At 40.6% G+C, this 12,545-nt stretch overlaps 1 protein-coding gene across 2 annotated transcripts in view; it reads left to right on the top strand.

Annotated features, from left to right (window-relative positions):
• LOC126295181 (nuclear pore complex protein DDB_G0274915) overlaps positions 1–12,545 on the top strand; it is a 132,064-nt gene that overhangs the window by 30,864 nt on the left and 88,655 nt on the right. For both annotated transcript variants that reach the window (XM_049987486.1, XM_049987487.1), the window contains exons 5-6: positions 7,416–7,618; positions 8,737–8,855. In XM_049987486.1, coding sequence (XP_049843443.1) covers positions 7,416–7,618; positions 8,737–8,855 — 322 coding nt within the window. The remainder of the gene's footprint in view (positions 1–7,415; positions 7,619–8,736; positions 8,856–12,545) is intronic.

The following is a 12,545-nucleotide window of genomic DNA, read 5'->3' as shown; positions in this document are numbered from 1 at the left end:
CAACTGTTCTCTCTGTACTTAGTATAATATAAGTTTTGTAGCTTTGGCAAGTGATGTGAGCGTGCTTTTTTTTTTCATTGCCTCATTAATTTTAGTGCCTTTTTCTTTGATTTACCACGTGTGCAAGCATTGTATTAGATCATATATCATTGAACAGCAGAGATAAGACATTTGATATTACATAATGTGTTTGTATGCTGTGAAGTAGCCTCAGTTATCTCTGTGGCTGGAGTTACTGAACGAGGAGTCAGTGATGCATACTCCCATAATGTCTGCATGTTCATTTCATTAAACATTTTGAAAAGGTGAATGAGAAGGTATAATGGAAGTTGTTGTTGTCTCGAAAGTTGGTCTGAATGCACTTTTTTTACACGTCAAGTTCCGTGGGACCAAATAAGGAGCAAATCTCCAAGGTCATGGAACGTGTCAGTACATGAAATTACAACATAAAAGTAATAACAGATAGAAATAAATGTTTATGAACCCGAAAAAATTCAGTCCATAAGTTTAAGTAAACACAATCAACAATACAATAAGAATCAGCTTAATTTTTCAAGGAACTCTTTGAGTGACTACAAGGAGCGATCCCTGAGGAAACTCTTCAGTTTCGATTTGAAAGCATGTGGATTACTGCTAAGATTTTTGAATTCGAGAGGTAGCTTATTGAAAATGGCTACAGCAGTATACTGCACACTTTTTGCACAAGAGTTAAGGACGTCCGATCCAAATGCAGGTTTGATTTCTGCTGAGTATTAACCGAGTGAAAGCTGCTTATTCTTGGGAATAAGCCAATATTGTTAACAAGAAATGACAATAAGGAATATATATATTGAAAGGCCAATGTCAAAATACCCAGACTCGTGAACAGGGGTCGACAAGAGGTTTGTGAACTTACACCACTTATTGTCCGAACAGTCCATTTCTGAACTAAAAATATCCTTTTAGAATGGAAAGAGTTACCCCAAAATATAATAACATATGACATAAGCGAATGAAAATAAGCTAAGTAGACCAATTTTCGTGTCAAATAATCACTCACTTCAGATACCGTTTGAATAGTACAAATGGCAATATTAAGTCTCTGAACGAGATCCTGAACGTGAGCTTTCCACCGCAGCTATCTGAAGACAGAGAAATTCGATCTGTTCAGTTTCACTAATCACATGCCCATTCCAAAACGTATGGTTTTCTTGTATTCTGTGTTAAAACTGCGAAACCTGAATCTCATTGTGATTTAGCATTAGTTTATTTTCCACAAGCCGCAAACTTGGGCCATGAACTGCACTATTTGAAACCAGCCAATGTTGCACATAACATCCTTTACTACCAAGCTAACAGCATACAGAAATATTTTAGAGTTACCCTTAATACTAGAGGGCATATCATTTATATAAATAAAGAACAGGAGTGGCCCCAACACTGATCCCTGGGGATCAGTTCAGTCTCATACGAGTAGTACCGTCTCCCGCTTCTGGCCACTTGAAGCCAGATGCTAACCAGAAAAAAATTTCTGGTGCACCCGAGCTGCCAGATTTGCACTTTCGCAGAGCGGTCTGAGTTGTATTGGGGAGTGGGGTAGTCTCCATGTGACCAGTGTTACGTTCAGTGATTTTGCTGTCTCCTCTTCATGTACAGCTCCCATGTCAGATGAAGACAAAATGGATTTCTGTGGCCGGGAGCTGTCAAGTGAATTAAAGTACATTCACATAATCATGGAAAGCAGAAATAAATAACTAGTTTCAGTTCTCTGATTTTATTTTATTTCCACATTTTTGGCAGTCAACCAACCATTATCTTGCAGAACAATGAAGATATTTTTGTCGATTTGCTAAAGAATTTTGGCTTTTATTAATCTTTTCCACTGAGGCAGTCAATTTGCTTGATACGAAGCATTTCATCTGGCACATATGGCATTTTGCCATAATAAAGAACCAAACACGAAGTAGTACAGTACTGGTACTCCAAGAAAATTTGCATCCCGAAAACCACTCGGAAAAGCTTAATATCAGGTTGGGGCCTACTTCATTGTGAATCTGGACCTACAAATGTGCACTTCAAGCTGAATTATACATTTTAGTACGGTTTATGAAATTCCAGTGCTCTTGGAGTATTCTCTGATGTTCTGTTTCTTTTTGACGTAAGGTAAGATTTGTTAATGCTTTGTACGTGCAAACGTACTGGCTCCCTATGCCACTGTAGCTGTGGGAGCACAGTAACGCCTGTTTCCTAGTGCTGTCTGGGAACTGCTGAAATCTATTTCTAACAGGTCTCAGGAAAATATTGCAAATAGTGGTTTGAAGCGCGTTACTTTCGAAGTAAATTTCCTTTTGCGCAAGATCAATTATGTTACATGTAAGAATGTGTGATGAATTTTTTAAATTGCAGAGGATGTGTCTCTCATTTAAAACTTGACTCTTTGAGGACGAGCCACTTTGAAGAATTTCAAGCCCGGAGGACCAGAGATTTGTCATTATTTTAAATTTTACTGATACATTTATGTGATGTATCTTAAAGTGTAGCACACACAAGGAACACCAGTATTACATGTGAAAGCTTAGCTTCTCTTGTGGCTTATTAATCTTTGACATCATAATTGTATGTGAAAGCTTAGCTTATCTTTATCTGCACTTTGTATATTAATTTAACCCATTAACTTTTCGTAGTTGTGTGTTCTTGCTGCTGAGCAGCGATGTTGCTATTGGCTAACTACGTCACATGTCGTATGCTCTGAATATCTGCTGTCACCGGCTGGCGACATCACGTGACATGAACTGTGGTTAGCTTACAAAAGGGCATCGCAATCTTGATTTCAATTGTTGGAAAACTAACACGCTGTGTTTGGTGGAATTTCAATTTATACTTTCGTAATTACAGAAATATGTAACGTATCGTAATAGGAAAATATGCAGCGTACATGTTGCTACACATCAGAGATCTTTCCAAGATTGACTTTTCTTGTGCTGGGTCTTGTTTTCTAAAGTGGTAGTGGGAAGTTCTATGCCAATGATGTATAAAATCATGGTTTTCCCAGGAAAACACTAAATTTTTCTCATACTTCATTTCCCACTAATGGTATTTAGGGTGCAGTTATTCTGGAAAACTTTGAAAACGTGGAATTCTCGTGGAATTTCATGAAAGCTCAGGGAATTCCGTGTTTTTAACCTAACATTGAAATTGAGTTTTATAAATCACAAATTTTAAAATATTTGTTATCTCAAAGTGTGTTAATTATATTAATATCATTCCAACTAAATTATTGATGTTTCAAAACTGCAGCTATACTATTGGTTATTGGTGGTATATAGCTTAGCTGAGAGGAAAGAAAAGTTGTGATTGTGGTATGCTGGCTCCTCCCACCCTCCTGCTAATCATTAATTTGCTTTAATTTATCAGGTAGATTCTTGTGGAGTTAGACCGAAATTTTATTTCATAATATTCTTGGAGCATTGTACAGTTTGCTTGCAGTAACAACCACCTTCATACCCTCAATAATAGCCACCCGTGCATTTTTAACTTTAATGGGGAATGCTGATACATCATTCCTTGTATGGCTCAAAACCTCTCTGCTCGCCATTAATTTATCTGGAGCTGCTAGACACCATGGTCCTCTCCACACCTGTAATTCTCAGTTTTTGCAAGTTTTAGTAGCCATCCTGGTACTGGTTCCGGGTGTATTAGCATCCCACAAAAAGCTTTTAGTCAATACTTTGTGTATATTTTACTATTTATATATTAATGATTACTGTTATCACCTGCTTCCATTTCGTATCTGTCGTACATGAACTTTACATTCCCTTTGTCTAAATTTCTGTCATGTCTACCTGTCGGAAAGCAGTCAGCAAATTTTGATATCTTAACACTTCAAAAGCCAAGAAGTCGGTACCTAATGTATAAGATCTTCAGGCACTGAAAAAATTAATACAAACTCATACAGTAGAGCCACAAGGGCCATCGGAAGTACAGCCAATTTTCGTGGTATTTGTGCACACGAATCCTTAACTCAAAATGAAGCATTATGTTGTAGCATGCGAATTCATCATTTGTCCTTTCTGTGTCTTCACTGACTGGCTCAAATATGTGAAACTGAAAGTACTGTAATAGGATAGTGGCACCCAGTATTTGGTGGGAAAGAAGAGTGGTAGTATACTGACAGTATTAATTGCAGGGAATATAGGAATTTGGCGTCAGATGGGAGGAGGATTCTGTGAAGGGAAGATTAGCAGTGAACTCTCGAGGGCGTTCATTATTTTTTATTTTTTTTGGGGGGGGGGGGTGGATAGGTGTCGGAATGTATATCTGAGTTGGCGTAAGAAGGACCTCTGACATTTGCAGTGGGCTTGGCCTGACAGCTTGCTGTGCTTGCATCCACCAGTCACGTAAAGCGATCTTGTAAATATCTATATGCGAAACACTCACTGTTGTCCACACACATTACATCAGTAAGTGGTTTTTATTGAAAGGGAATTTAACGTTTATATTGAGAAAGTGTTCATTATTTGTATTTCTGTGGGTCCTGGAACAGCAAACTGATCTAAGGAATCTTTATACGTTCAGATATGGGGCCCACACAGCACTGCTATTAGGTCCATTTTTATTCTTTTGTATGCAAATGAATGTCGAATCTGAACACTCCACTTTCTGACAGAAACCTGTCGACATATTGCAATTCACGAGTCGTGATGTAGTCACACCCGAGGCATTACCTCACTGCGGCTTATCTTAGAAAGGAGATTAAAGAAAGGGAAACGTGCATTTATAGTATTTGTAGATATGGAGGAAGCTTTTGACAATGTTGGCTGATATACACTCTTTGAAATTCTGAAGTTAGAAGATAAAACAAAGAGTCAAAAGGTTTTGTGCTACTCGTACAGAAACCAGATGACAGTTCAGATTTGAAGAGCTTCAGAGACAGTGGTATAAGGTTGTACCAAGTGTCCTAGGTGTTTTTTTGCAGTGGCATGTGAGGATAAAATCTTCTCAGTTTTTTAGCCGTGTCATTTCGAGTAAAATTCTCTAGCTTTCGACAGCTATCTGTACCGTCGTCGTCGGCTGCTGGCGCTGCTGGCTGCTGGCGCCGGCACTGGTTTCCCACGTATATTGGCACTATTGTGACCTCTGGCACCGATCGGAGGAGGTCGAAACGGTGCGTGGGTGGAAGGTGAAGTAGGCCGATGGTAGCAGCTCCGGCCCCCTATGGGACCGTGTGACATCAGGTCATCTGAGGGGCTGGCACCACATTTGAAACTCCCACTCCTGTCTCACTACAAGTTTCAGGCATCCGTCTTTGCCTCCTTTGGATACCCAAAGCCTGTCGTCATACCCTACTAAGTACGTACCTCTGGTTTCTTTTAAAATTGTTGCTGTTTATTCTGATCTCAGCTGCCTCTTTTATAACAGAATCCCACTAAGTTGACGCACGAGCCACAACTCTCGTGTTTTCAAACTGTATTTTGTGTCTGTTTTCCAAGCTGTGCTCAGCTATGGCTGACTTGTCAAGCACCCTGTTTTTAATATGTCTCGTGTGCTCAGTAAAACACTCAGCAGCTGTGCAAATTATCTGACCTATACAGATACCGTACACAGTGGGCACACGACGAGCTACATTGTCTTTTAATAGGGTGCAGCATATCCTGTGTCTTGTGGCAGGCTGCAACACTGGTCTCAGTCTGTGCCTCAGCAACACATGTCCTAACTTGCTGTTCATTGCTTCAGTGTGGCAGGAAAGTAGTCAGCTTGTCCTCTTTTGCCAACCGGTTCACGAGGCATCCTCCTTTAGTGGCACTTGAAAGCATTTGCTGTGTGTCTCTTGCTATAATTGTTCTTTTTGAACACCTGTTACAGGTGCTGCAATTCAGACGTAGATGGTCGTTGTCAGATATAACTTTCGTTCTGTGTACTAATATGTTCAGAACCTCGTACTTGTGCACAGTTTCATGTACACTGAATGACTGAGCCGGCCTCATACCGCCCACTCGACTGAAACATCTGTGAACTGTAGCTTGCCATCCTTCTCCATCTCGATGGCAAATTTAATGTCGGGTTGGGCACCGTTTGTGTGATTGACAAACTGTTGCAGCGCATTTTCACCGTGGGGCCCTGTCAGAGATGTGTCATTGATGTACCTTAGGAAGTGAGACAGGTGTAATGCCATAGAATTCAGAGCCTGTTGGAGACAGTGGTAATCCCATCACTTTACCATCTGTTACGTCATAATATGCATCACAATAGAAGACGTACATTGTCGTTAGAATACGACAGAACAACTTGACCGTACGAGTGGAAACTGTTGCGTCAAAGAATCCAGCCGGCTGTCAGTGGTTTTTACTGACGACAATGGCACAGATGTCCATCAGAAGCTCAAGAATTGTATTTGAGTTGACACGAGCTGAAAACCGAGAAGGTTTTATTAGAGATTGTACCATATCTCCCATGTTTTTCAATCTGTGCATTAAACAAGCAGTGAAGAAACAGAGGTGACATTTGGTAAAGACGACAAAAGTTCAGCAATAATAAATAAAACATTTGAGGTTCAAATGTAATTGTGTCAGACTCCACATGACTTGGAAGATCAGTTGAACGGGATGGATGATGTCTTAAAATGAAATTAGAATGTCAACAGAAGTAAAACAAGGCTAATGGGATGTAGTCAGATTAAATTGGCTGAGTGAGAGAAAATTAGATTAGGAGATGAGACACTAAAAGCAGGAGATGTTTTTCATTAGGGGAGTAACTGAGGGAATTAGATTTGGAGATGAGACACAAAATAGGTGATCCTTTTGATTTGGATGGTGAAATAACTGATGGTGCCAGAAGTAGAGAGGATATAAAATGTAGACGGGGCATAGCTAGAAAAGCATATCTGAAAGAGAACACTTCGTTAATCTCGAATATAAGGTTATTCGTAGGAAGTCTTTTCTGTAGGTAATCGAGTCTACCTTTGTACATAAATGAAATGTGTATGGTAAGAGAATAGAAGGTTTTGAAATTTGTACTACAGGAGAGTACTGAGGATTAGATGGATAAATTTCATAACTAAGGAAGAGGTGCTGAATTGAATTGAGGAAAACAGAAATTTGTGGCCCAAGTTGACAAAAATAAGGGATCAGTCAGTAGGACATACATCGAGGCGTCAGTGCATCGACAGTTTGGTAGTGGAAAGAAGTGTGGGTGGTAAAAATTGTAGAGGCAGACAAAAGCTCAACAATTCAGGTTCGGGCAGATGTATGTTGGAGTGGTTAGGATGAGTCTCGCATTGTACGTACTGATGTGGATAGCTGCATCAAAGTAGTCTTGGATCTGAAGACTGCAACAGCAATATTTGCGTATGTTTGAGAACTGTAGACCCCACTGTGTCCTCTGTGCAATGCTTGCTGTAACTGTGCCACGACCTACTGTAGCACTGTTGTCTCCCACAGGACGAAGCGCGGTCGTAGTGACTCGTTCAACGGCAGCGGCGAAAGTGGCAGCACGCCACGGGGTACGGCGAGTGACGAGACAACGGGCACGCGGTCACGAGTCAAGCGCCTGTGCAGCAACGAGATCCTTAGCTCGCTCAGCTCTAGCCGTTGCCTGCTGGTGCTCGCTGCCAACAACAAGAGGAAGTTCACCATCTCTCCAGGTCTGTGGCGCACTGCTTCCTGTCCTACAAGTCCTGCAGGAGATCGATTTCTTCTGTATCGGCACTGCTTTATAAATGTGAGGAACGACACCGTTCCATTGGGCTCTATAAGACATGTACACACACCGCATTCCTCAATTAAAAATCGTGTGCCACATGTGACTACGCGTAGCACAGTTTTCGAGGTGCACGATCTGAAGTACAGTGTGCGTGGAGTAATACACACAATTAAAAAGATGCACATAATTGTGTGCTAATACTGTAGTTCTTGCAATTACTATCACTCTGTGCATTCTGTATTCTGCACCTTGGCGACACTGCTGTGGATAACCGAGGTGATTTTTAATTAATGAAGATAACGAATCCGTATCTGTAAAACTGGGTTTGATAAAGCACTCAGTTGCATATGTTTTTATATTGTAACACTCATTTAATTTGGTGTGTTGCCATTGTTTTTAGATGCACTTGAAAATGAAATTAGTATTGCTACTGAAGTACAACTTTAAAGATATCTGTACAGAACAAAGTCTTTCCTCCTACCTGAGAGCCTTCACGGGCCAGTTGTCGGGTTGCCTCTGCAATCGATTATCTCTCTCTCTCTCTCTCTCTCTCTCTCTCTCTCTCTCTCTCTCTCTTTCTCTCTGCCTGTTTATGCCCAAAGTATTACATTTGTTTGTATTGCAATTCACCTGCCAATCCCTGCAACAAGTGTCAATCCTCTTCTCACATGTTTCTACAACTTTCTAGTGTTACAATTTATCTGCATGTAATAGCATCATCTGTTAAGAATCTCACGGAACTTGTGACATTATCTGCTACATCGCTGTAAGTTTTCCTTGAGGTACACCCAAATTCCTTTTACATCTGGAGGTTTATCTCCTTCTAAGGAAGAAATGCCGTGTTCCCTATTGTTGCCCCGAGGTAATCTCGATCTGTCTGCAGAATATTTGCCTCTAGCATTTCTTTCTCCGTTTTCTTTGGAGGGAACAAAACAGTGCACCCATTAGCTACTCATACTGTCGATTGTTGGTGGTTTACGATTTAGAAGTATAATATTGCTATCCTTGTTTGGAATACGATTTGCTGCATGTGACAGATTGGAACCCTTTCTTTTGCAGATGGGAGTCCGCGTAGTGGCACACCTGTCCCGGTGCAGACTGGCAAACACTTCAAGTCTGGATCCAGCCCGGACACAGAGGAGCAGAATGGCCGGGAAGAGGACATGGTACAGGCAGTGGTAAGTGATGTTACAGGAGCAAATGATGTGACCCATTGGCATCGGTCAGATCAGATACTTGAGTGATCACCTGGAAGTTGTAACACTTTCATATTTAGTAATTGTAAAAATATCCTTTCTGATGTACTTCTGAATGATTTAGTCTACGAGCAAACAATTTGACATATTACTTGTCTTCTACTGCAGGACACAGAAACTGCTGGCTTCAGTTTTTCTATCTTGAGTGTTTCAGGATGGACAGGGTCTTCGGAAAGTTTCCAGGCAGTTAGACATACATTAGAAGTGACGTCTGTGGGCAGCTGTACAAATACAAACACATTTAATTTTATTGGAAAACTCTTTATACAGATCTGATAGTGGTACTTTACTCACATTTTTGGTTATTTCAGTTTTTGAGTCCCAAAGTATGCAAGGGCGATTGTGAGATTTTGCTGCTCCCTGAAGATGAAGTCTGTCGAAATAAGACGCGGCGAGCGAAGGGGCCATAAGTTTTTTGAAGCTGAACATACCCCAAAAAATTCTTCCATAAGATGCACAGTATTAGCTGTGTGCACAACAGCACCATCTTGCTGAACCAGTAGTTGCTTTCATTTTCCTTTAGTTGGCCAATGAAATCGTGGAGCATTAAACCTTAACATTCACTGTTCACAGTTTTTTCAAAAAATAAAGGGTACCAGTCGTGCATTGTCAGGATATTGGTACCCACACAGCAATTTCCTGAGCCTGCAGTGACGTTTCAGGATTCTTCGTTGGCCGTACCGTGTTTTGCGTTAACACTACAGGAGAGCTAGAATCGGGTCTTGTCTGTACAAAAGATGACATCGAAAATATCAGTGGTTCTCCTGTCAATAAGAGATGTAAACTATTTGCAGTAAAGGATTCAATTTTCACGATCCACATCTTTCAATTCTTGCACTGCTGCCACATTATACGAGAATAATTTCAGTATTTTCCAAGTTGCTTAGTGCGCGGTTGCGAGCCTATCATCTTTGCCTCGTTCCAACTTCCACAATGATTTTTCTGGGCTGTGCTCCATAGAATCAGAAATATCCCACTCGTTTGGCATCTCAAACACTGTGCCATTCTCTCAAAATTTCTCAGTAAGTTACTGACAGCATTACAGTGTGCTCCAGCCCTTTCCAGGAATTTTTCAGCAAATTTATGTATTTATCACCTCGTTGAAACACGTTTGATAAGGAAAATATATTCCTCAGTCTAAAGCACCTCAATTTGAAAACAAATTGAACAGTGTCTAAACATGACGCATTGCATTAGACAGCTTTCATCCAGTGAACCTAACAGTTAGATCTTATTCCTGTAGTCCAGTACATTGTGACTTTATTTGTTCTCCATATACTATGCAACTGGAGTGAAAATTGTGTGTAAATTTTTATTCTGTTCATGAATTTTAAAAATAGTGACATACCTCACTTTGAAATTTCATTTCAGTGAGTGGTGATATACTGTGTGCGACAAAGTTTCCTTACGTAGTTGCATTCTTGGGGTCAGAATTGTGAAGTTTGTTGTGGAACCCCTTGTGCCGTTGAGAAAGAAGGGTCTTTTTTAATATTTTGTGGGCATACTTTGTTTTGTCTGTTCACTTCTCCAACATATACTATTTTTGAAACACAAATTATCTCCCTTTGTGTGAGATGTTTTGTTGTTTGAGACAGAACCTTACTTGCACTTTGCTTACTGCACAAATTGTGGATCAATTGAATGAAGGAGACCTCGATGTACCGCACTCGCGGCTCGAGGGGAAGCACTGGGTGGTCCAACATTTAGTAATGAATGTTGTAAACATTTTCTCCACAATTTAAGACTCAGAAATCTAGGGACATGCAACAGGGAACTGACAACACAATAGCAGTGAAATTGTTTTTTGTGAAAAAATGGTGCTAACAAAGTTTGACATTTCCCGTCTTCAATTCAGATGTAGTATACTCTGGCTTTCTGTGTCTCAGATGATACCATAACCTCACTTACACCATTCGGTACTAGGCAAAGCAAAGTTCCACATCTCTACTTGACGGTGTTATCTGACATTTATACGATGGAGTGTGCCTACTAAAAACTGATGAGGGTGCATAAACAAATTGTTCTCTCAGTGTTTTGAATCATTAGCAGTAGTGAAAATCTATTCAGTTGTTCTAGAATACATTGTTCTTGCCAATTATAATGTATCCAGAAAGAACTGTCGAGTTTTTCCAGTTCAACAAAAAATAACGTATATCTGAACACAGTTACACACGTGTCAGCTGCTTTGTGCATCTGGTATTACAAATATACACAAGAGTATTGTAGTCGGCATTAATACTGAAGTCGTGATGGATTGCTGAGTACCTCAACTGTTTTTATGCTTGTGCTCGGAAGTACGGTCTTGAAGTTAGTTGTCTTGGAACTGTACGATTTTATCACGGGTCTTCAATTTCTACATTCTAAGTTTCTCCTTTTATGCCTCAAATGTTTAGCTTAATGAACCTCGAAGCAGCCAGTGACGAGACTGTTGATCACTTTCCAAGTAACATCTAGCAACCTATTTTGAACTTGTTTCTCAATCAAAATATAGTCTATAAGAGAGTATTCAGGAGTTCCCTATTACAAGGTTGTTCCTCATACAGTAGTCAAGAAGAGCCTATTAACTTCTCGGTTTTATGCATCCCACCCATATGCACCTAGAATACTCTCGTACGTATCTCTTGCAGTCTCCACTTCAGTGTTCGTATCATCTGTGATAATTGTTACTACCTCCCGTACTCTTTCCTCAAGGTCCTCTTCAAAATCTCCTCCTCCACAATCAGCCTGTGGTGAATAGCAGTGAATGCTGTTTATATTTTGGGAATAATTTAATTTTCGCCTGATGTGATGAATACAGTCAGAAACACCACATGATCTTCCATTCAGTGATCCATAATAGGTCTGACTCCATTTTTGCTTGGGGTATTTCTGATGAGAATAGATACTATCCCTCCTTTAGTTTGTTTTCTTCGTATCCCTTCCATGTGGTTTCACTGAGACCAAGTGTGTCAATATTCTTCATTTTAATAAAGTCTACACACTCATCTGTTTTGCCAATTGAGGTGAAAATATTAACTGTGGCAATTCTGATTTCAGTCGCATATCGAGTTTTGTGTGTGTTCCACTTCGATTGTGCTGTGGCATAGAGTTTTGTATTGCCAGTGTCATTGCCAGAGGTAGAGCATGAATCCTTTTTCTGAAAAATACAATGTTTCCACACAAGGCCTCATTTGGTTTTGAAAGCAGTTTCGTTTGTTCAGTTGCTAGCTCGCTCTAGCCTTTGGAGTTCCCTCTCCGTCACAGGGCAGTGGTTTCCCAGAGAGAAGAGTCACTTCATCTGCCAGATTTGCTGTACTGAAATCTACTTCTGCCATTAAGGTCTGCACTTGTGACTCTGGCCACGGGTCCCGCGCTATACGTCAAGAGACTTGTCCCCACCTGAACTCGGCCATTCTATCACTCTGGCTCTGTGAAGTGTAGGATCCCACCCCTACGACAGGCAGGAATTACTCGACTGGCGGAGTAGGGAAACTAGCCCTATCTCCCTTGAGACCAGTTAATTGTTTTGCACGAGGCTACAACCAAAATTTTATGCATTCCACACACACGGGTGGGAAGCTGGTCGGGTGCAGGATGGCAACACTTTCTGCACTACTACCTCTGGCTCAGTAC

This window comes from Schistocerca gregaria, chromosome 11 (assembly GCF_023897955.1).
Source record: "Schistocerca gregaria isolate iqSchGreg1 chromosome 11, iqSchGreg1.2, whole genome shotgun sequence".
Taxonomy (NCBI): Eukaryota; Metazoa; Arthropoda; class Insecta; order Orthoptera; family Acrididae; genus Schistocerca; species Schistocerca gregaria.
This window is presented reverse-complemented; position numbering and strand designations above follow the sequence as displayed.